Genomic DNA, 22,236 nt, shown 5'->3' on the forward strand with positions numbered 1-22,236 from the left:
CTTAATTGTTTTGAGACCGAGTATTCTTAGCTGTGAAAGATCGATAACAGCATCTCTGTAGTAGAGTAGTCATCAAAATTGAATAAGATGATATATACATGAAGCTCCTTTTGTAATCTTGATTTTTATCCACGTTTCTGAATTAATCTGTCTTAAGTACCTCAAAGTTTTGGTGATATAGACAGGTATAAATAAGTAAATGAAGAGAAATTAATTAATAAATTTACAGCTTAGCCTGTGCAGACCCATTGTGTCTTAAGTGTTTCTGATCACAGAGCCTTGCTGTCCTTGCTGTGTCTGCCCTCAGATGTTCGCTGACTCAGTTCACTTCATCAGCACATCCGCTTTGCTGGAGCCTCTGCTTAGGCTTCCCCTCTCCTCCTGATCTGGCTGGCTTTGTGGACATCCCCAAATTCCTTTCAATTCCAAGGCCTTTCACAGCTCTCTTGGATAAAGTTTTTTAACATCTTTTCTCTTTTTTGTTCCCTGGGAAAGGCCCAAAGGATGACACTTGATATGACTTACTGGTATCTGTGAACTCTTCCCATTATTTCTTTTCTGCACTCTATACGTTCTGTATGCATCCTCTTGTACACCACTGATCACCTGACTAGCTACAAAGATAATTTTTCTCAAATTAGGGTTAATTGAGAAATATGAGCTCTTGTGCAAGAGTTGAGCACATCATTTCACAGGTACAAGATGGAGGAGATATGGTTTACTAACACTTTGGATGAAGTCAACTTAGTGATTTTAGCGCCTAGCCAGTGCTGTCTGCATCCACATGTACCATGGCTGCCTGTGGCCATTTTCCATAAGCTACATTAATAGACCAGGGATGGTTTGCTTGTCCCTGCAGTGTTCAGACAAGTGCTCTGAACATTATAGCCGTGACTCCCTAAGGTTCCAAGGAGTCATAGTGACTGCTATGAATGACTAGAGAAGAGATTCGAGACCATGTTCCTAAGGGCCCTTCGAAGGGATAGGAACATTTGTGTAGCCTGAAGGACAGACAGTCTGGTGCAGGGCACATAGCAGTTACTGTCAGCAAACCAGAGGCCTTGCCCATCAGAGGATTGCCCGGCCCAGGTGGGCTTAATGACAGAGATGTGGACCAAGGGATGGCAGCCAAGCTGAAAGAAGGGTTTGATGGTCCAAGGCATCCAAAGACGGCATAAATTGGCCACCTTTCTGGCAAATCTCTAGAGGTCTTTAAGCAAAGCCAGGATAACTATTTTGGGAGTCCTATAATTCACCTCAAATAACAGGTAACCTCAAAATGGTAGGAGGGGTGGAGATGCAAAATGCCGGGGTCCCACAACCATGTGTGGCGATCGAGAATCAGGAGGGCTATCTTGGCTGCAGAGCCCCCTCCCCCACTGAGGAAATCGAGGAGTCCTGGCTGTACACTGGGCTCTCCAGCGAGGGTTCCAGTGCAGAGAAGAGAAGTCCCCACAACCTGTGGCTGTGAAAACCAGTGGAGGTGGCGGCTGAGTGAGATGGAGGGCTGCGGGAAGCAGAGACCTTCCTTTTAAAAGGCCCACTCTTCAGCCTTACTCCCTAATGGACTCACTTGCTCTGAGCTCCAGGCTGGGGAAGCTGCTCCAGGGGCACCAGAGACATACAGGGAGGCGCTGAGCTGTCAGGCTTCAGGGCAAAGGCTGGAGGTGCAGGCAGAAGCCATTGTTCCTTTGTTGAGCTCTTCTCCCTCCCTCCCATCCTGTAGACACAGGTGCTGTCAACCTGGATAACACAGGTCACTCTGCCCAGGGGATTCCCTGAGACTCTGCTTCTCCCAATTTATAGGCCCAACCACACTATTTCCAGTGATTTATTCCATACAAATGGGCTTTCATGGCTTCTGCTGTGAACTTTTATAAAATCTCTCAAAGGCTCACAAAACTCAAAGAAGCAGCATCTGGTCTTGGCATGTCCTGTACTTCTTTGCTGAGCAGCCTCAAGCCCTGTACCAGTGGCAGCTGGCCTTGGTTTCTGACTTAGCCCTTCGAGGCACCTATAAGCCCAGCACAGGTGGCAGCCAGTGTGGATTGCTAGACTCTTACCAGGTGTCCCCTGAGGTACATAGGCTACAGCTGAACTTGGCCTGTAGCTGGATCCCTCCCAGGACTGTGCCAAGGGGCTCCACAGCACACCTACTACGTAAAGCCACTCTACGAAGACTGGTAAACTTAGAAGCCCTACCTAATACATAGAAACAGACACAGGAAGGCAGCCAAAATGGGGAGACAAAGAAGCATGTCCCACATGAAAGAACAGAACAAACCTCCAGAAAAAGAATTCGTAAAAATGGAGACAAGAAGTATACCAGATGCAGAATTCAAAACACTAGTTATAAGGATGCTCAGGGAACTTAGGGGAAGAGTAGATGAACTCAGTGAGAACTTTAACAAAGAGATAAAAAACATAAAAATGAAGATGGAAAACATAATAGAGAGCCAGTCAGAAATGAAGAATACAGTATCTGAGATGAAGGGTACATTAGAGGGAATCAACAAAGTGGATGAAGTGGGGGATCAAATCAGCGACATAGAAGATGGGATAGCAGAGGACACCCAATCAAAACAGCAACAAGAAAAAAGAATTCAAAAAAATGAGTTTAAGGAACCTCTGGGACATCAAGCATAACAACATTCGCATCATGGGGTACCAGAAGGTAAAGAGAGAGAGCAAGGAATTGAAAACATATTTGAAGAAATAATGACTGAAAACTTCCCTTACCTGGTGAGGGAAATAGACATACAACCTCAGGAAGTTCAGAGAGTCCCAAACAAGATGAACCCAAAGAGGTCCACACCAAGACACATCATAATTAAAATGCTAAAGGCTAAATTCAAAGAGATAATCTTAAAAGCAGCAAGAGAAAAGCAATTAGTTAAATACAAGAGAATACCCATAAGACTATCAACCAATTTCTCAGTGGAAATTTTACAGACCAGAAGGGCTTGGCCTGAAATATTCAAAGTGATGAAAACCCAGGATCTATAACCAAGATTACTTTACCCGGCAAAGTTATCATTTAGAATTAAAAGACAGATAAAGAACCTCTCAGACAAGAAAAAGCTAAAGGAATTCATCACCACCAAGCCAGTATTACAGGAAATGTTGGAAAGACTTCTTTAACAAGAAGAAAAAAATATGTATCAAAAGTCTAAATAAAGAATGGCAATAACTATATATCTATCAATGAGTACTTCAAATGAAAAAGAATTAAATGCTCTAATCAAAAGATCGGGTGGCTGAATGGATAAGAAAACAAGATCCTTACATATGCTGAGACTCGCTTCAGATTAAAAGACACACACAGACTAAAAGTAAGGAGATGAAGAAGATATTTCATGATAGACCTAGAGGGTAGCATGCTGAGTGGAGTAGGTCAGATAGAGAAAGACAAATGCCATATGATTGCACATATATGTGGAATCTAAACAAAAACAAACTCAGATACAGGAAACATTTTGAAGGTTGCCAGATAGGAGGTGGGTTCAGGGGGGTTGGTGAAAACAGGGGAAGGAATTAAGTACAAATTAGTAATTACAAAATAGTCATGGAGCTAAAAAGCATAACAAGGAATATAGCCAGTAATATTGTAATAACTATGTCAGAAGGTTACTAGGTTTATTAGGGTGATCACTTTGTGAGTTATATAGATGTCTAATAACTGTGTCATACATCTGAAATTAACATATTGTATGCCAACTATAACTGAAAAATAAAAAAAATATTTTTTTAAAAGAAATAATATCCTGATTGAAGTATGCAACGATTTAGTTGAAGATGATCAAAGATCAAATTTTCGAAAAAGGTCAATCAACTAGTTAGCAGGAACTATCAGTGGCTTGCAGAAAAAAAAATTCAAATAATGTATGTCCACTAAAATGATAAAAAGAATAAGCAGTTAAAAATGGGTGAAAAATCCTAGGATTTACTGTGACCTAGACAATCAAAAGCAGACAGGTAACTTTTGATTAAAATTATTTACTCATTGTGGAGTGAGCTATAAGGAGGCTCAAGATAGAGTTTGGTTTCCAGCAGTGTCCACAGCCAAAGTGCAAACCCAGAAGGTCTCCTCCTCTCAAAGACTAGACGAGAAGTCTTTGAGTGGCCCTTTGCACACATCATCCTGCAAATCTGATGGGCTTCCATAGCCCAGGGAGATTGGCTGGTAGCAGAATCTTGTGCTAATCCTAGGTCCTTAGCCACAAAGGTTGTTTGGAATCTACCCTGATAGTTATTAGCTAGTAGAACTCCATCTATCACCACAAGTAAAGGATTGTCAGTATCATTTGATCAACACTATCCTGAGCTTATATTCAGGATTTTAGCTAATAGTTTTGGGTCAAGCCCTAACTTGATTCTAAGATTTATAGCTTCAGAGGTTCCAGTCATACTAATAGCTAGCAGCATGTTGTTGCAGATCTTTGCAGCCTGCCAGGTCCCAATGGCTCCACAATATACCATACTGGAGCCCAGCCCAGCAACTCCTGGGCAGCAGCAAATTCGCCTTCAGTTCCTCCCACTGTAAACGTGAGGTTCCCAGACCCAGCAGCTCTTACACCACCAGAAAGAAACACGGGTGAAAACTCCTGGCCAAGTCTTTCAAAACCACAAGATCAATAGTACTTGAATCTGTTAATAATGAGCCTTTCTTCACTTTTTTTAAAAAATCCTTTTGCTCCAGAATAAGGTTTTACATTAATACTGGTGGGCAACATTATAATAATGTCAAATTTTTCAGCTATATCTGCTGAGGAAGACAGGACCTATATCTTGAAACTCTTTGCGTGCATCAGGGAACACATCATAAATAATAAGTGGTGCCAGCCATGTTTCCTGAGATTTTTTTCTGTGGGATCCCCCATATTGCCTAGACCAATGAATCCAACTGAAGTCTTAGAGGCCATTAACCTAGAACACAGCGCTGCAAGGCTGGTGGCTGCTGGCTGCAGCTAGAGGCTCCAGTAGCGGAGGCTGCCATCCACCCCCAACCCACCATCCCGCAGTGACCTTCACCACTCCAGGCCCTCCCACTGACTGACTGCCAGTGTACGCAGCAAGGCAGGCAGGCACAGCACCTTCTTGGCACCGGGTGTTCTGCTTGGGGTGGGCGCTCACTGTGGGGAAGGGCAGCTGGGAGAGGCAGACTTCTCTTTTCATTTTCTTAATGTTATCATTTCGGCACAAAAGTTTCTAATTTTGATAAAGTCTAAGTTGTCTATTTTTCTTTTGTTCCTTGTGCTTTTGATATCATATCTAAGAAAACATTGCTTAATGCTCTGTTTTCTTCTAAGAGTTTTATAGTTTTAGATCTTTATAGTTTATGTCTTTGATCCATTTTTGAGTTAGTTTTTATATATGGAGTGAGGTAGGGGTCCAACTTCATTCCTTTGCATGTGGCTGTCCAGTTGTCCCAGCACCATTTGTTGAAAAGACTTTTCCCTGTGTTCGTTGCATTTTTTCTTTGCCTGGAGCCCTTCCCTCCTTTTGCCTCTTTGTTACTCTTCTTTTACATCAAATCTCAGCTCAGGGGTTACCTTTTCTAAGAAGCCTTCTCTGCTCATCCTTCCGTCTTCTAGAAGCCCCATTTGTATCTTAATCCTAACGCTTAGCACTGTGGTATTTTAACTGTCTTCCTCACTGTCCAACAAGCAAGCCCTTGGGAATAGGGATTGTGTGCTAACATTTTACATTAATCAATATGTACTTATGTATATTAAACTCCAGAGGGAGGGGTGTTATTACTCCAAACTACAGTGTGATATCTCATCTTTGAACTCCAAATTGTACAGAAAAGAATAAGCAATTCCTTGAGTACGTTCACTAATGCACATTAAGTTTAATATCCCTTAGAATAGGAAAGATACCTCCTGTTCAGCTTTATATCTGCCAGTAGACAGTACCTTCCACCACTTTCTCCCTAAATGGTGGAATATCAGTTCTCCATTTAGGCTCATGGGGCCAGTTTTAAAACCTAAGTTCACTGCTGGACCGACAACAAGACTCTAACAACCGCCAGTGCTCTGCTCTGATTGGCTCCAGTGAGTTTTCCTGACCAGTCACCAATAAAGGGGATGGGACTACCTGATGGGTGGGGTCAGCCTCCTAAGCCCGCTGCCCGAATGCAGCAGAGTGGGGTCTGGAGACCCAGTAGGCAGCCCACAGTGATGTGCCCACCACATCAGCCCAGTTCTAAAAGGTTTCTAAAGATTGCTATTTTTTCCAATTATAAAAATAACACCAAAAATTCAAGTAATACAGAAATAAATAAAGTAGCAAGTCCCCTGTAATTTGTGGGGACAGAGGGAGGAATAGAGGGACAGTGGTATAAGTCACACATGTTTGTGAAAATTTCAGTCAGTTCAGAAGTTAATAAAGTAGAAAGCGAAAGCCTGCTATATACATGGTGGAATTAAGGATGTCTTCTATTACTTGAGACTTTTTTAAATATAGCTTTTTAACATTGTTGACTCTGTCAAAATGCTACATTTTTAAATACGGTCCCCACATGTTGCCCTGCTTCATTCCAGGCAGAGGGAACAGTGTGCTCCAAAATCCATGCCTCAGAGGGCTTTGCAAATTAGAGGAGAGAAAGAGTTGGCTATCACAGAGGATTTGGGATGGGGAATAGCAGGATGTGAGACTGAAAACGAGAATGCAAGGCCTTGAATGCCACACTCGGCAAGCTCCTAAATTTGATACCTGGTTGTGCATCATTAAAACAGAAACAGAAACCCTCTCTTGAGATCCCAGAATAGAGGAATTGGCTGAGGAGGCTGGCTGGCATGGTCATGATGTTCTGAATCGGAGTAGGATGGTGTTCGGTACAGGCGCTCTACAGAGAAAACCCTGCCTCCAGCGTTGGTGGAAACTGATCCTTGACACCAAAGCATTTGGACAAATTTGTGTCATGGATGTGTATTAGCAGAAGAGGGTCTCAAAGCCATGAGGGTGGGATCCTGTCAACTTCGTTGGTAACGTTCAGCAACTTGCAGCGTTGGTAGGACGCTGCTGCCCCTGTTGGATCCCGAGCTTTGGTTGTGCTGGGCCTGTTCCGCAGTAATATAGTAGAAGGGCGGGCCTCTTCATTATGAGTTCTGTATTTTCTGTTTAAAGCTGTCTCAATGTGCCACTTGTTAAAAAAAAAAGACTAACAATGGTCTCTGCGGAGATACTTGGACACTTGGAAAATAAAGTTCAGATGTGAAATTGCACTTAAAAGGTGTTTGCGGAGCGATGAGGGTACATGCACATTAATTTAGGTTCTGGCTGTGTGGTAGCAGCAGTTTGAACTTGGCCCTCTATTCGCTCAGACAACTAAAGACCACATATCGTTCTGGGGACTGCATTCTGTGCTGCGTAATTATGGCCAAATTTACTTCTGACTCTGCAGACCTACACTCACATATTTAAAGTAAGCAGAGGAACCTCGTGCTGAGTTATTAAATTAGTCCAGGCACTTGCACTTCTCTCCTCAGTGCTGTCCCCCTTTCCCCCCAGACTGTCCTTGAATGTCATAGATTTGTGGAAGCTGAAGCCTTGACCTAGAAGTTAAATGCTTTAACTAAGATTCCACAACTGGTTACAGAGATCTAGAACGGGGTTTAGATATTCTGATTTTTTAAACAGTTTACTGTGATAAAATATAAATAACGTAAGATTTACTCCTTTTAAGGAACCAGTTTGATGAGTGATAGTAAGTCTATACAGCTGCACCACCATCACCAGCATCCAATTTTAGAACATTTCGTCTCCCAGGTTAGTTCCTTCTCACCCCCTTTGTAGTCAACACCACTGACTGGTTGAGTTTTTACTGTGGCATTCTTTCTGTGACTTGGTTATTCAAATTTTTTTCTGCTTTTAACCAGGTAAAAATTATGGACAGGTAACTTTAATGTGAGTTCAGTGTGGCAGTAGCTTTGCCCATAGTTGCTGTTCTTATATGATGGCATCAGGTCTTCACATGTTTCAGGCACTGCAAAATGCTTAGGCATCATAGCAGCCCTGTGAGGAAGAGACCAGATCCAGAATTTGCAGACATGGACATCAGAGTTTCATGAGGTAACTCAGACCCTCAGTTCACATGGTCTCTGGCTGAGTTGGGCTCCTGCCCAGGTTTGGTTAACTCCAGACCCAAAACTCTCAACCTGAATGCTGTACCCTCTCCTGGATTTAAGTAAACAAATAAATAAATAAGAACATTGCCTTTTGCTAAGAATTATACCGCTTACCTATATTTCTGAGAAGGAGTATACTAAAAATTATGAAGTAGAAATGAAAGTGGAGATTTTCCTGAGGAAAATTACTTCAATTTTTTAAAGTGATTTTTTAAAAAATTTATCATAGTTACGTTGTTTAATAACATTATATAAAGTTTCAGGTATACAACTTTATAGTATATCATTTGTGTATTCCATTGTGTGCTCACCACCCAACATCTAGTCTCCCCCTATCACCATATATTTGACCCCCTTTACCCTCTTCATCCTCACCCCACTTCCTTTCCCTCTGGTAACCACCCTTCTTATATCTGTGTCTATGAATTTGTTTGATTGGATTAAAAAGATACGGTGTATATATACAATGGAATACTATTCAACCATGTAAAATGAGAAAATCCTGCTGTTTGCACCATGGACAAACCTCAAGGGCATTATGCTAAGTGAAATAGGTCAAAGAAAGAAAAATACTGTATGATCTCACTTATATGTGGGATGTAAATCAAAAAGCAAAATACTTTGATTTTTTTAAAATACCCTTTGGTGAAATTTCACACTGGTTTTCCATGGCAAATCACCACATCATTGACGTTCGGAACTACCAGATGTCTTTATCCTTAATTGTGGGCAGTCAGCAAGCTTAGCCTAGATGACCCTTAAAAACTGAAGCCCTCATTTCCATGCCTTGATTTGAGAGAAGTGGGAGTTCCTATATTTTAGAGAGTCACCCATTTTCCCTGCTTCTGGTGGGCCTTACCCTGGGTGACTGCCATCCAGACCCCTCCACGTCCCTCCTCATTTGCCTCCTTTGGCTTCCAGCTTTGGAGCTGTCTGCAGCAGAGAAGATGAAAGCCTTCCTTTCTTTATCACAGATCCACAAGGTCAAGTTCTCCTCCCAAGGGGTTTTTCTTATGAACTTTGAAGCATAGAAGAGGAAGGAGAGAGGCTGGCAGTTTCTGGTTAGAAGAAATTATCCAGAGGGCTTTCTCTGGGCTTGTTAAACATTTTTGAATGCACTAAAACAAAAGAAAATTGCTGTGGCTTTAGACATTTTCTAGTGCCATTTGGAACATTTATTCACTGGGGATTGATTTATTGCAGCCACTGTGAATGAGGTGCAGGAGGGTTTACAGAAGACTATTCTAAGTCTTGTGCTCTGCTCACAGTCTAGAAAATTAAGTTTGAAGCCTGAAATGGAGCTCTTTGATAAAATGGAAATGGGATGAAATTTCACTCCTTGCAAATGAAACTTGTAAAGAGAAAACTTGGCAGCCTCGCAGCCTTGTGCAGGTTTTCAGCTCGATCACCTGCCTCCTTCCACTGAGCTTCGCTAGCTCTTTTTTGGCACTTCTCAAACAAATTCATTTCTATCCTGGGAGATATGTAAAACCAGATGCTTGGGATGTCATTCTGTAGTGAAGAATTAGACCTTTGTTCTCTGAAAATTGCTGTTCCTAACCTCCAGGCCCATTGTTTAGAGGAATGGGTATAGAATGCGCAGCCCCTCTGCCCTGCCCCCAGCAACCAGGTGTTAAGGGCCTAGGTCCTGGTTAGGGTTGGCCTCATTCTGGGACTGCTTGGGCTATAACTGGCTCCTCACTGGGCTTTCTCATGCAGATGCCAATTTGTGTTCAAACTCTTGTTCTCTGAGGGGCGTTTGTGGGCTGCTCTCTGTCTGCAGAGGTTGTGGTTTTTGGAGTTTGGGAAGTAATCAGCCTGGGTTAGCTTACCAGCTCAGCCCTTACTGGTTATGCTAGTTTGAGCCTGTGAAGTTACAATACTAGTGACAGTCTTGCAAGGTGCCATAGGCATCGCGATGGTGAACTGAGACAATAACTATGCATAGTGTCTGCAGCATCATCTGAATCTCAAAAATATCAGTTCCCTGTGTCAGAACCAGGGCCAGCGCCTCTAGATGTAGATGGTGTGATCTTCCCAGGTACTGATAACTTTTTGAAGCTATAATTTTTTTAAAGGTGGTGGGGGTAGGGGAGATTCTGCTATAATAAGATAGTTGTGTTTCTACAAAAAATTTATTATAGCAGCTTCAGACGGAAGTGTGGAGGTAGTAGTGGCCAGGCTGTGGGGTTAAGGAGCCTCGGGAACTCAGTGAGCAGGTGGCCATGAAGGACCCTATTGGAGATGGGGTGGTTTCACAAGCTACCCTGAAACCAGGAAATCTAAGGTGAAGCGAATGCTTGACTAGCAGGCTCCCTGAAGAGTGAAAAGTTGGAAACCTTGCACAGCAGAGAGCTTTTCAAGTTTGTCAAGAAGCAGATGGTGCGGATACAGAAAGCTAAATCGAGATGTGTAAGAATTAGGTTGAAAATATTCATCTTGACCACAGTGTCATTTAATTGTGGTTAAAAATTCATTTTTAATAGTGCATTGGCTTGTTTTGTTTACCAGTGAATCCAGTAAAATCTTAGACAGTGGGATCTATTATTATTTAACATTCTAACCATTTGCCTTTGATTTTTTTTTTATTATCACATCTCTAAACTGCAGTTATCTTTGAATTATTAAAATAAAGAGAGGAGGATTTTTATAAACAATTTGTTAAAGCTAAGTACATTTTGGATTACAGACTTAAATGTAAGACCTGAAACCATAAAACTAGAAGAAAACATAGGCAGTAAACTCTCTGACATTGCTCTTAGTAATATTTTTTTGGAAATATCTCTTTGGGCAAGGGAAACAAAAGAAAAAATAAACAAATGGGATTACATCAAACTAAAAAGTTTTTGCACAGCAAAGGGAACCATCAACCAAACAAAAAGACAACCTACGGAATGAGAGAAGATATTCACTTACGGTACGTCTCATAAGGTGTTAATATCAAAAAAAAAAAATATATATATATATATATATAAGGAAATCATACAACTTAACACCAAAAAAATAGTCTGATTATAAAATGGGTAAGGCTCCTGAAGAAACATTTCTCCAGAGGACATACAGATGGCCAATACACATATGAAAAGATGCTCAATGTCACTAATCATCAGGGAAATGCAAATTAACACCACAATGCAAGATCACCTCACACCGATCAGAATGGCTATCGTCAATAAATCAACAAACAGCAAGTGTTAGTGAGGATGTAGAGAAAAGGGAACCCTCGTGTATTGTTGGTAGGACTGTAAATTGGTGCAACTACTATGGAAAACAGTATGGAGGTCCCTCAAGAAATTAGAACTGTATGACCCAGCAATCCCACGTCTGAATATCCAAAGAAATCCAAAACATTACTTTGAAAAGATAAGCATCCTTATGTTTGTTGCAGCATTATTTATAATAGCCAAGATATGGAAACAGCCTAAGTGTCCATCGATAGATGATTGGATAAAGAAGAAGTGGTATGCATATACAATGGAATATTACTTGACCATAAAAAAGAATATCTTGCCATTTGCGACAACATGGATGGAACTAGAGGGTATTTTAAGTGAAATAAATTAGACAAAGACATATATTATTTCAGTTATATGCAGAATCTGAAAAACAAAATAAAAGAAAAAATAAAACAGAAACTCATGGATACAGAGGACAAATTGATAGTTACCAGATGGGAGAAGGGTTGGGGGGCTGATAAAAAAGTTGAAGGAATTAAGAAGTACAAATTGGCGGTTACAAAATAATCACGGAATGTAGAGTACAGCATTTGGAATAATATAGCCAATAATATTGTAATAACTATGTATGGTGTCAGATAGGTACTAGACTTATTGGGGCAATCATAAGTTACATAAATGTCTAATCAGTATGTTGTATACCTAAAACTAATAATATTGTATGCTAACTGTAATTGAAAAACAAAAAATTATTTAAAAATTATTCTATAAAAATCAGACAATAAAAATAACAAAACTGAGAAAAAACATAGTTGATCAAACATTTAAAACTATATACAACAATAATAATCTTCATAACAGTACTGACACAGTTCAAAAGACATGTTCAACCCTAAAAATATCCCAGTAAATATAGAACTATGTACACGCACGCGCACACACAGACACACACACACACACACACACACACACGTGAAAGTAGTTTGGTGGCAGGAAGTGTAAGGCAGGGCCAAAGCTGATGAATGTGGAGATGAGGACAAAAAGCACAGTGATGTGGGAGAATTTCCTGCTAAGCGATTGGTTCTCAGGTGGCATTTGGCCAGACCGAGCCAAGAGGAAGACTGTGGGGCACGTGGTCATTTGTACCATGTTCCTCTGTGGCTTGCTGTATTCAACTGGGCTAGTATAGTTGGCATTTGATAATTGTTCCTTGGTGATGCTAAACATTAATGTGCAGGGTAAATTGTATCTGAAACCAAGGCAACTTCTGTGTTGACATGACATCGTCCCTGATTACAATTAGAGTAATTTGCATTCCAGACTATGAAGCTCATTATCCCAGCTTATAAATAAGCCTGTGTCTTATCTCGCTAGGTTGGAACCTGAAATATGAAAAATTTTTTATTGTGGTAAAAAGCATATAAAATTTACCGTCTTAATTATTTCTAAGTATATTTACATTGTTGTGAAACAGATTTCTAGAACTTTTTCATCTTGTAAAACCGCAATTTGACCCGTTAAATAACTACCCCTTTCTCCCTCCCCTCAGTCCTTAGTAACCACCATTCTACTTTCTGATTTTCATGGATTTGACTAATTAAGATACTTTATATACATGGAATCATAACAGTATTTGTCTTTTTGTGGCTGGCTTATTACACTTAATATAATATCCTCAAGGTTTATTCATGACAGGATTATATAAAACATGAAATCTTAAACTCATCAAAGTATGTTTTTTACCCCCAAATTTATTTGAACAAGGTTAGGCTGGGGTGGTAGGAGGTGGGGGTTCTTCCTGCTTTACTTATGTAATAAAATAAATATTCTTGTTGAGTTTATCTCCTTGTCTTGTGATTCTCCTAGGTTTTTCAAGTTTCTAGCATAAATTAACTCTTAAAAGCAGATGGTCTCTGATAAAAGACATTAATCAAAAGGGGAGCTATGTCAGACATCACAGGGCAAAGTGTCATCTATAAATTTCTAATGCCTGAGAGTGTTTTAAACTCAGATTGGTGTGATTCCATTCCAGAGAGCTCAGAAATATGCTCAGCAAGTTTTGCAAAAGGAATGCCAACCCAAGTTCGCCAAGAAGTCAATGGCACGCTTGTTTGAGCACAGGTATGACATGGACTTACTGCCTTTCGTGAAGAAGGCCCCCAGAGTGAATGAGGCCGAGTACAAGTACGATCCTCCTTTTGGGTTCCGGAAGTTCTCCAGTAAAGTCCAGACTCTCTTGAAAGTATTGCCTGAGCATGACTTTCCTGAACACTTGAAAACAAAGAGCTGTAGGCGTTGTGTGGTTATCGGAAGCGGCGGAATACTCCATGGACTAGGACTGGGCCATGCCCTGAACCAGTTCGATATTGTGATAAGGTACATTGGTTTTAAACCAACCTTTCTCCTCTAGGGTTAAATTCACTGCTGTTGGTCAGCACAGCACCAGGAACAGTGAGGGGACACAAGCAGCCTGCATGTCCCTGCCATCAGGGGACTTAACTGTTTGAGAAGTTGAAACAAAACCATGAAATGATTAAATGCCCCGTGCTGTGCTGTACTGACCCTAATTTGGCAAAACCTTTTCAGTGGAGGTGAGGTTGAGAAGGATGGATAGATTCAGTTAAGCGAGCAAAGGCAGTAGACTGAGTCAGTGGGACGCCTGGCCTCTAGGAGCAGGGTTTGGTGTGGGGGAGCCCTGGAAGGCCACGTGGCTGGCGTGCACAAACCATGCAGAAGAGTTTGAATACTACACAACGCAGCCATAACACAGCCAGCCTCAATTCTTCTTGGTTTGGCTAGTTAAAAATTATTTTTCTGATTGTGAAAGTAAAACGTGTTCATTCTTGAAGATTAAAAAATATAGAAAAATATAGGGAAGAAAATAACCACTCATAGCACAAATAACCAACCACTACTAATTTGCTTTATTTTTTCCACTTTTCTATACACATAATAATGAGTGCATTTATATTCTTATGAAGTACTTTTTTTTTTTCACTTAATATTATGAATAATTTCTGAGGTCATTAAATATCCTTTGGCAAACCATCTTTACTAAGTATTTAACATTCCTTTAAACGAATGTATCGTAAGTTATTTAGCCACTCTCCTATTGCTGGACATCTAGAATGGTTCCAGTTTCTTTGTTATTGTGAAAATGCTTTGCATATTGTCATGCAGGTCTTTATGTACATCTCTGATTATTTCCTAGGAAATAATTCCAAGAACTTTTAGAATTATTGGCTTAAAGATATTTGAATATTTTTAAGGCTCTTGTTACATTTTAATAAATTGTCCCTATCTTGAGGGTATGCAGAACCAAGAGCATGATGAAAGTTGAGTCTTAATTAAGTTTGTCCAGCAGTAGGATATGGATTTGATTGAAGGCAGGAGAGAATATGGATGGGAGCCTGGTATACAGGTTGCACTAGGGCATGCAGTGTGGGCCTGGTGTGAGGCAGAGAAAAAAGAAATAGAGGCTAAGGATCAAATATGAGAGGTATATTGGAAAAGTAAATTATAGGACTTTCTGACAGTTTGACAGTTAATATCAGAAGATACCAAGATTTCTAGTCTGGGCATCTAAGACAACAGTAGAACCACCGTAAGAAATGGAGCAGTTGAGGAAAACCTCTGGTTAGGGAGGGAGGATGGTAAGATCCATTTCTGATATTTTGCCCTAAAGCTGATGATGATAGGTTCATGTAATGCCTTTGTCCCCAGTAGCTGAGGTCTTGGGCAAGTTTCCTAACTGTCCCGTGCCTGTTTCCTCATCTGTAAGCGGAGGCAGTAATAGCACATACCTTACAGCTGTGGTCCCCAACCTTTTTGGCACCAGGGACTGGTGCCCCTATGAGAATCTAATGCCTGATGATCTGAGGTGGAGCTGAGGCGGTGATGCTAGCACTGGAGAGCAGCTGCAAATACAAACGAAGCTTCCCTTGCCTGCGCTCACCTCCTGCTGTGCATCCTGGGGGGGCGGCAGTTGGGGACTCCTCCCTTACATGGTAGATAAAATGAGAAGATAAAATGAGTTAACCAATTTAAATCACTTAGAATAGTGTCAGACTTGTAGTAAATGTTCAGTAAATATTAGCAGCTATTTTTGGAGAATGAGCAGGAAGGTAGGGGCTAAGGAGGAGAGGGTAGGGGGTATAGCATGTTTATAGGAAAGAACCAGATTTTTGTAAGAGCCAAGAGATAGAAGAAACAACTAAGAACCAAGTTTTAAGGCTAAAGGTACCATAAGCCCCAGTGACCAGAAAACATGAATGGTGTGAAGTGGGAGTGTAAAGGTCGAGGTGAAGGCAGCTATAACTGCTGCCTCTGACTGGCAGCTGTCTGTGTGTCAGTGTGTGCCATGTGCTTTAGATGTCCTCATTCCCTGGTGAAATCTTCACTACTGGCCAATGTCATAGGTGAAGACATCATAGGACCCAGGGTCCAGACCAGACCCCAGCATTCCAAATTCAGGAATTTGAGGCTTCCAGGACCTCAACCCTGGCCATCTGTGAGCAGCTGACTGGTCTTCTACTCACAGGCACTGTTGGAGGAGGGGAGGTGACAGACAAGATCCCATGCCCATCTATGGTGCAAGACTGGGGTATGGGAGAAGAGGTGCCGACAGTTAGCACTCTGGGCCAGAGGAGAGATGTGGAAGAGAAGGGTGGCCTTGAACAGAAGAACAGTGGGGTTTGGCTCTTCGGGGAGGTGAAGGGCAGGCGGGGAGATCTGGGTGGAGCCTCACCTGGCAGGAGGAGGGCGCAAAGGGGTCTGGGAAGGTGCCCAGTGCAGGCAGGTGCCAGACTAGGGGGCGTGGGCTTTATGAGTAGGGACTAGGAGGCCACACGGAGCATTGGGGACAGAGAAAGAGTGACTTAGCATGATTATGAGGGAGATGAGTTAAGAAGCCTTTTTTTGGGTAACTTTCAGGTTTAAAGTGTTTCCAAACTTAACAGAAATGTTGCTAAAATAGTATAAAGAACTCCCATTCACCCTTCCAGATTTCCCAATTGATAACACTTTATCACATTGGCTTTATAATTTTCTCTATATATATACTATTCATTTCTGAGCCCTTTCAGAGTTAATTGCAAATGTAGCTCCTCTATCCCTAAATACTTTAGCGTATGTTTCCTAAGAAGAATCAGGACATTCTATTACAGAACCACAGGGAATATGAAGACTTAGGAGATTAACACTGATACAGTAGATCTTATGTACAGTTTTAATCAAAATTTAACAAGTAACGGAAAAAAGGCCCTTAATTAAACCAATTCCAAGTTGCCCCCAAAAAAACCCCCGGCAACCGCAAGGGTTAACCCAAAAAAAACTAAGAATAAAAGCCAAAACCGAACCCCCCAAAGTTTGCCATGAAATATCTCACTTTTATTATTATTTTCACGTTGCTCTAGTATATCAATAGTCTTTGGAAACAAATGACATCATTCTATTTATAGCATTCTGTCTTTAGTAGTATTTCCATTTATAAAATATAGTAACTGTCAATCGCTGAAAATGTCAAATCCTAGAAAACGTAACATTCCTACGTGTGATGTTAACATCATTCTCAAACAGCTGTTACTGAAGATTCATTTGATGAATCCAATTTATGTATACATTTCTGTTACATTAAGATTATAGACAAGTTCTGTTTAGAAATGACTCCAAGAACAGTTTTTATGTTGTGTTTTCACATTGAAAACCAGTCAGATATGCTTCAGCCTCAAAGAGCGTGTTTATGTAAAATCAACGCTGGCTGAGAGCTGCACTTTTTAATTCTAAACTGGGAAACGGTTTGGTGTCTGAGATCTAGAAGAGGAAGTGGCAGTGGAATAGAAAAGAGAGGTTAGATACAGGTGTCAGAATACAGGTGAGGAACCAGACTACAAAACTGTGTAACTGAGGGAATGGTATTGATTAGGGAAGAATTCTTAGAATTTTCCCTAAAACAACCATCCCGGTAAAGCCTTCACTGATCTAACGGTGTGTAAGTTCCCCCACATCCTTGCTTTAAAACCAGTTGCACCCGGCCCAATGCTCCCCTTGGTCTGACCTGCCCATATAACTGCCACTCGTGTCTGTCTTGCCCTGGTTTTCTAGGTTTTCCTCTCTGATTACCTTTTTGAAATTCTAGCAAGAGCCACTAATATATGAGTACAATGGGATGCTTGCAAGGAAACTTTGCTAGTGCCAAGAGAAAGCCCAAAACATAATGTTTGGATTGGCTTAAAATGGCAGGACTAGAGAGAATCGCTTGACATTCAGAGATTAGATTCCGGCATCCCTTACAGGCTGTGTTCATCAAGCATCTGGAAAGGGCAGAGCTGTGAGAGGCAACAAGGCTGCTGGAAGGACACACTACCCCCAACCACATACTCATTCCCAGTCCTAAAAAAGTTGTGGAGAAACACAATGAAGGGATATCTTTTTTATGTGTGTGATATAATAAAATAGTTGATGGCTTGCTTTGTCAATTTATTTTGTCCTTTTTTATTTAAATAGGTTAAACAATGCACCAGTTGAGGGGTATTCAGAGCATGTTGGAAATAAAACTACTATAAGGATGACTTATCCAGAGGGTGCCCCACTGTCTGATCTCGAATATTATTCCAATGACTTGTTTGTTGCTGTTTTATTTAAGAGGGTTGATTTCGACTGGCTTCAAGCAGTGGTAAAAAATGAAACGCTGGTAAGCACTATAAATTCAGCTATCAAATGTGTCTTTGTAAAAAGTGAAGGGGTCTCTAATTACAATTACAGACTTTTAAACAAACAATAGAATACATGCTTTTGAGTTGTCTTTTAAATAACCACTCCCTTTGTAGAAAGCCCTCAGAACTCCTTGCTGCAAAGTGCTTTCAGAACCTGATCGAGTCACATGTGGAAATTGTCATCATTTCTTAATGGGAATATCAAGTTTTTGACCAAAATTGCTTTAATAAGGGTGATGACCCAACTTATTCACCGGATGTGAACTTGCGTGGCTTTTGGCTGTTTGTAGAAATTAGATTTACATGGATTAATATAAACCATTATTGAGGATATTCAAAAGAATATACATAAAATCTTTGAAGAACATTCTCAAAGAGATTCTCCAAAAATGCTTTGGTTGGCAGTGCTCTTATAGGAGTAAATTCTCAGCATCCCAGAAGGCCAGATGCAGAAGAGACGGCCCTCACCTCGTTGCATTCCTTTTGTTTGTCTTTATAATGGTCGATCGCATTATAGTCCCACCCATTATGGTTTAGAAACCAAATGTCATGGCGTGTGTGTGCATTTATATACACTTGCACACACTAACTATATAACACCTTCATAAATCAGGTCTTTTAGAGTTGCTTTTTTGAGTTGAGGTACTGAATTTGCAAAGGTCTGTGACTTTGCTAAAGACTGCATGCCCGCAAGGGGTGACGGCCACAGCATGGCCTGATTATCAGGGGATGCATTTTCACCCTCCACTGATTGGATGACTTTATTATAAATACCCCTAATGATTGCTTGCTTTCTTTCCTTAGCCATTTTGGATACGACTCTTCTTTTGGAAGCAGGTGGCTGAAAAAATCCCATTACAGCCGAAACATTTCAGGATTTTGAATCCAGTTATTATCAAAGAGACCGCCTTCGACATCCTTCACTATTCAGAGCCTCAGTCAAGGTTCTGGGGCCAAGATAAGGTATTTTTCTTGCTACTGAAATTTAACTGTTCTCTGTGTTTGAGGGGTGGCATCTGTATAAATTTCACTTAGGCTCAGCTGTACACCCAGAAGCACCTTCTGGTGCTTCAGGTGTGTTGGCCAGTCTTCCTCTTGGCTTCCGGGTTCCTCATGCTTTAACTGACCTACCCCTGGGGATTCCTTTTTAGCATAGTCAGCACAATAACACTTAGGTCACTGGGATATTATTTAAGATACTCTTATTCCAGTACTCCATGTAACTAACTGCAGGACGCTGAAAGGCACTGTGGTGGTCTGGAAACTTCTGTTTACATTTTATAACTCTGCGGGCAGTTCATGTGAGAATTGACATTTATCAGCACTTTATAGGTGATGGTAAATTCAGCCCCGAGGGCAGTGCTTTTCTGTTGATGTCTAGGTCCCACCCAGACATTCTGATTTAATTGGTCTGTGCTGTGGTTCTATACATTGGGATTGTCAGAGTTCTCCAGGTGATTTTATTTTGTAGCCTAATTTGAGAATCTTTGAACTATAGCTGTTCACTGCAGTCAGTCCTTTAGCTACAATTAGCCTGTGCAGCTACTAGGGGATTGAAGAGTGTTTTTTATTACCTATTTCTTCATGATCTGAATAACTAGACCTATGTCTTTAAACTTTTTACTAAAGCAATGGAAATCATTTTTATAAATTTTGAGCAAAACCTCTATATGTAAAGGAAAACAAGGGATTTTGAAATGTAGGGGCTGCCGCTCACACCCACAGTCTGAGATATTTCCTAGGAGGCGGGGCCTGGTCAGGGTCACAGTTTCCAAACACTGAGCTAAACAATTAGGAGTAGGCAGATTGCCAGTTTCTTCTACTTGCCCTATGAATCAAATTCTAATTATAAAGATTCTTGAAAACAGCTTTGTAAATTTTAAAGGAAGAATTCTGTGGTTATTAAGGAAAACAAACACCTAATAGGCTCCTCGAAAACAAAACCTAGTTCTTTACCATGATAAATGACAGCTAAATTCAGCTCTGGCTCCAGGCTTGACTACTCAGCTCACCTGAGACGTGTCACAGTGTTGAAGCTCTTCTCCTATCAGGTCACTGTTTTCCTCAGATGCTCTGGCCTGTGGTGTTTTCCTACCTTTCCATCCATGGCGAGCCCACGAAGGCCATGTAGTTCTGCCCATTGAACATGGTCTTAGAACTTTTAATCTAGCTGATAGCATCACTTTTAACAAAACAGTTTAAAAACAACAAACAAAAGACAAACAGACTTTGACAAGATTCTTTAAGTTATAAAGGAGTTTTACTGTAAATATACTTCGGTATTTTTCAATATTTTTAGATTTCTGTACTTTTTAAACTGCCCTATTTCTTCATTACATTCCATAGTATTTTTTAAGGACAGGCAAATGCTCATTTGTCTGTTTATATGTATATTTTATTGAAAAAAGTAATCTTTGAAAAATGGACAGTCTTGATTACATAAAATATGTAATTGCTGAATGACAGAAGGTATTAGAAACAAAAGTTAGAACACAGAATAACTGGGGAGAAATGTAGCATATATATGACAGAGTAAATATTCTCAAAGTACAAAGAGATCTTATGAAATCAAAAAGAGAAAGGTGAATAAAAATAAGAGGAAAGGATATGAACAGACATTTCACAAAAGAAGAAATTAATACAGCCAATGTTCGACTTCACCAATAATCAAATAAAAGCAAATTAGGACCAAATGACTTTTTTTTTTTTTTTTTTTGCCCATTTTCTTACCAAAGATTTAAAAGCTTGATAATGTCCGTGGGTTTTTTTTTTAAGATTTTTATTAAAATATAGCTAACACAATATTGTTTTAGTTTCAGATATACACCATAGTTATTCAACTTTTATATACCTAAAGAAGTGATCACCATCATAAGTCCAACAACCATCTAACACCATACAACACTGTCACAGTATTATTGACTATAGTCACATGACTTATTTATTTTATACCTGCAAGTTCGAACTTCTTATTCACCTTCGCATTTTCCCACCCCCTTGTTTTTGATTTTTTAATTATAGTTGACATTCAGTATTATTTTATATTAGTTTCAGGTGTACAGCATAGTTGTTAGACATATAATTTATGAAGTGATCCCTATGACTAGTCTAGTATCTACCTGGTACTATGCATAGTTATTACCATATTATTGACTGTATACCTTATGCTTTACTTTACAATCCCATGACTGTTTCATAACTACCAATTTGTACTTCTCAATCCCTTCACCTTTTTCATCCCATCCCCCCAAACTCCCTCCCATCTGGCAGTCATCAGCTTGCTCTTATTATGATTACAAAAAATCTTGGGTGGGTAGGCAGTAAGAGAGCAAGAAGTATGAATGAGGCAGAGCTGAGAAGTCTGAGAACTTAACAAAATGGGCTTTGGGGAAGGAAATCAGATAAAGATGTTGAATTTAGTTCTTAGCTTGTAGGTGGAATTATAAGTGGGCACTTTTTCTGGAGGATAGTCTAGCAATAGATCTCACTTTTAAATATGAATAATCTTTGACCCAGTAATTTTTCTGTAAAATTTTTAGCGTAAGGAAATTAGAGAAATCTGAAAAGATGGATATTCTAAGATGCTCACCATGGCGTTAATAGCAAAGGCCTAAATACAGCCTAAACAGTCATCATTAGGGGATTATACAAACATAATATAGTTGATGCAATATTGTGTGACTGTTAAGGATGGAGAAAAACTAATTAATGGATATGAAAACACCTTCACAATATATTAAGCAAGAAAATTGAGTAATAGAACATTTATGCAGTCACATTTTTGTTTAAAAATAAAAATGTGTATATAGAGATGCACAAGAAAAAGCTTAGAAATAAATACCGAACTCTGAAGAGTGCCCTTCTCTGGAGGGTGAATTTATCGAAGACTTTTACTTTCTATTTTCTAATCCATTTCTTTATTATTTGAATTGAACATGTTTTTATTTTTATAATCGACAAGATGATATTTTTCTTTTGGATAAAAACAATAACTTACAAGACGACTTCTGATAGAAAATTCCAATGTCAGAAACTTCTTCGTGACCTTCCACGGAGAGAGGAGTCTGCTGGATAATCTTAGGAGCTGTGTTCTGGCGATAACATGCTTTGGGGAGTTTTGAACAGTTTCTGAGTTTCTCTCCATACATTGCCACTGTGAACAGCTGGTTTCATACACTCCTTCTACAAGCTCTGACAGAGTATTCCCAATGTGCT

General features: G+C 40.1%; 1 protein-coding gene and 1 pseudogene across 4 annotated transcripts in view; one reads left to right on the forward strand and one right to left on the reverse strand.

Annotated features, from left to right (window-relative positions):
• The window catches only part of ST3GAL5 (ST3 beta-galactoside alpha-2,3-sialyltransferase 5), a 32,692-nt gene that overhangs the window by 4,849 nt on the left and 5,607 nt on the right, over positions 1-22,236 (forward strand). The window contains exons 2-5 of one of the 4 annotated variants that reach the window (XM_023536393.1): positions 7,691-7,773; positions 13,341-13,684; positions 17,813-17,999; positions 18,826-18,984. In XM_023536393.1, the coding sequence (XP_023392161.1) occupies positions 7,702-7,773; positions 13,341-13,684; positions 17,813-17,999; positions 18,826-18,984 (762 nt within the window). In that variant the 5' untranslated portion in view covers positions 7,691-7,701. The remainder of the gene's footprint in view (positions 1-7,690; positions 7,774-13,340; positions 13,685-17,812; positions 18,000-18,825; positions 18,985-22,236) is intronic. The other 3 variants (XM_023536395.1, XM_023536392.1, XM_023536394.1) reach the window with 3 other exon arrangements.
• Positions 3,434-5,579, reverse strand: LOC111745491 (annotated as a pseudogene).

This window comes from Pteropus vampyrus, unplaced genomic scaffold (genome assembly GCF_000151845.1).
Source record: "Pteropus vampyrus isolate Shadow unplaced genomic scaffold, Pvam_2.0 Scaffold156, whole genome shotgun sequence".
Taxonomy (NCBI): Eukaryota; Metazoa; Chordata; class Mammalia; order Chiroptera; family Pteropodidae; genus Pteropus; species Pteropus vampyrus.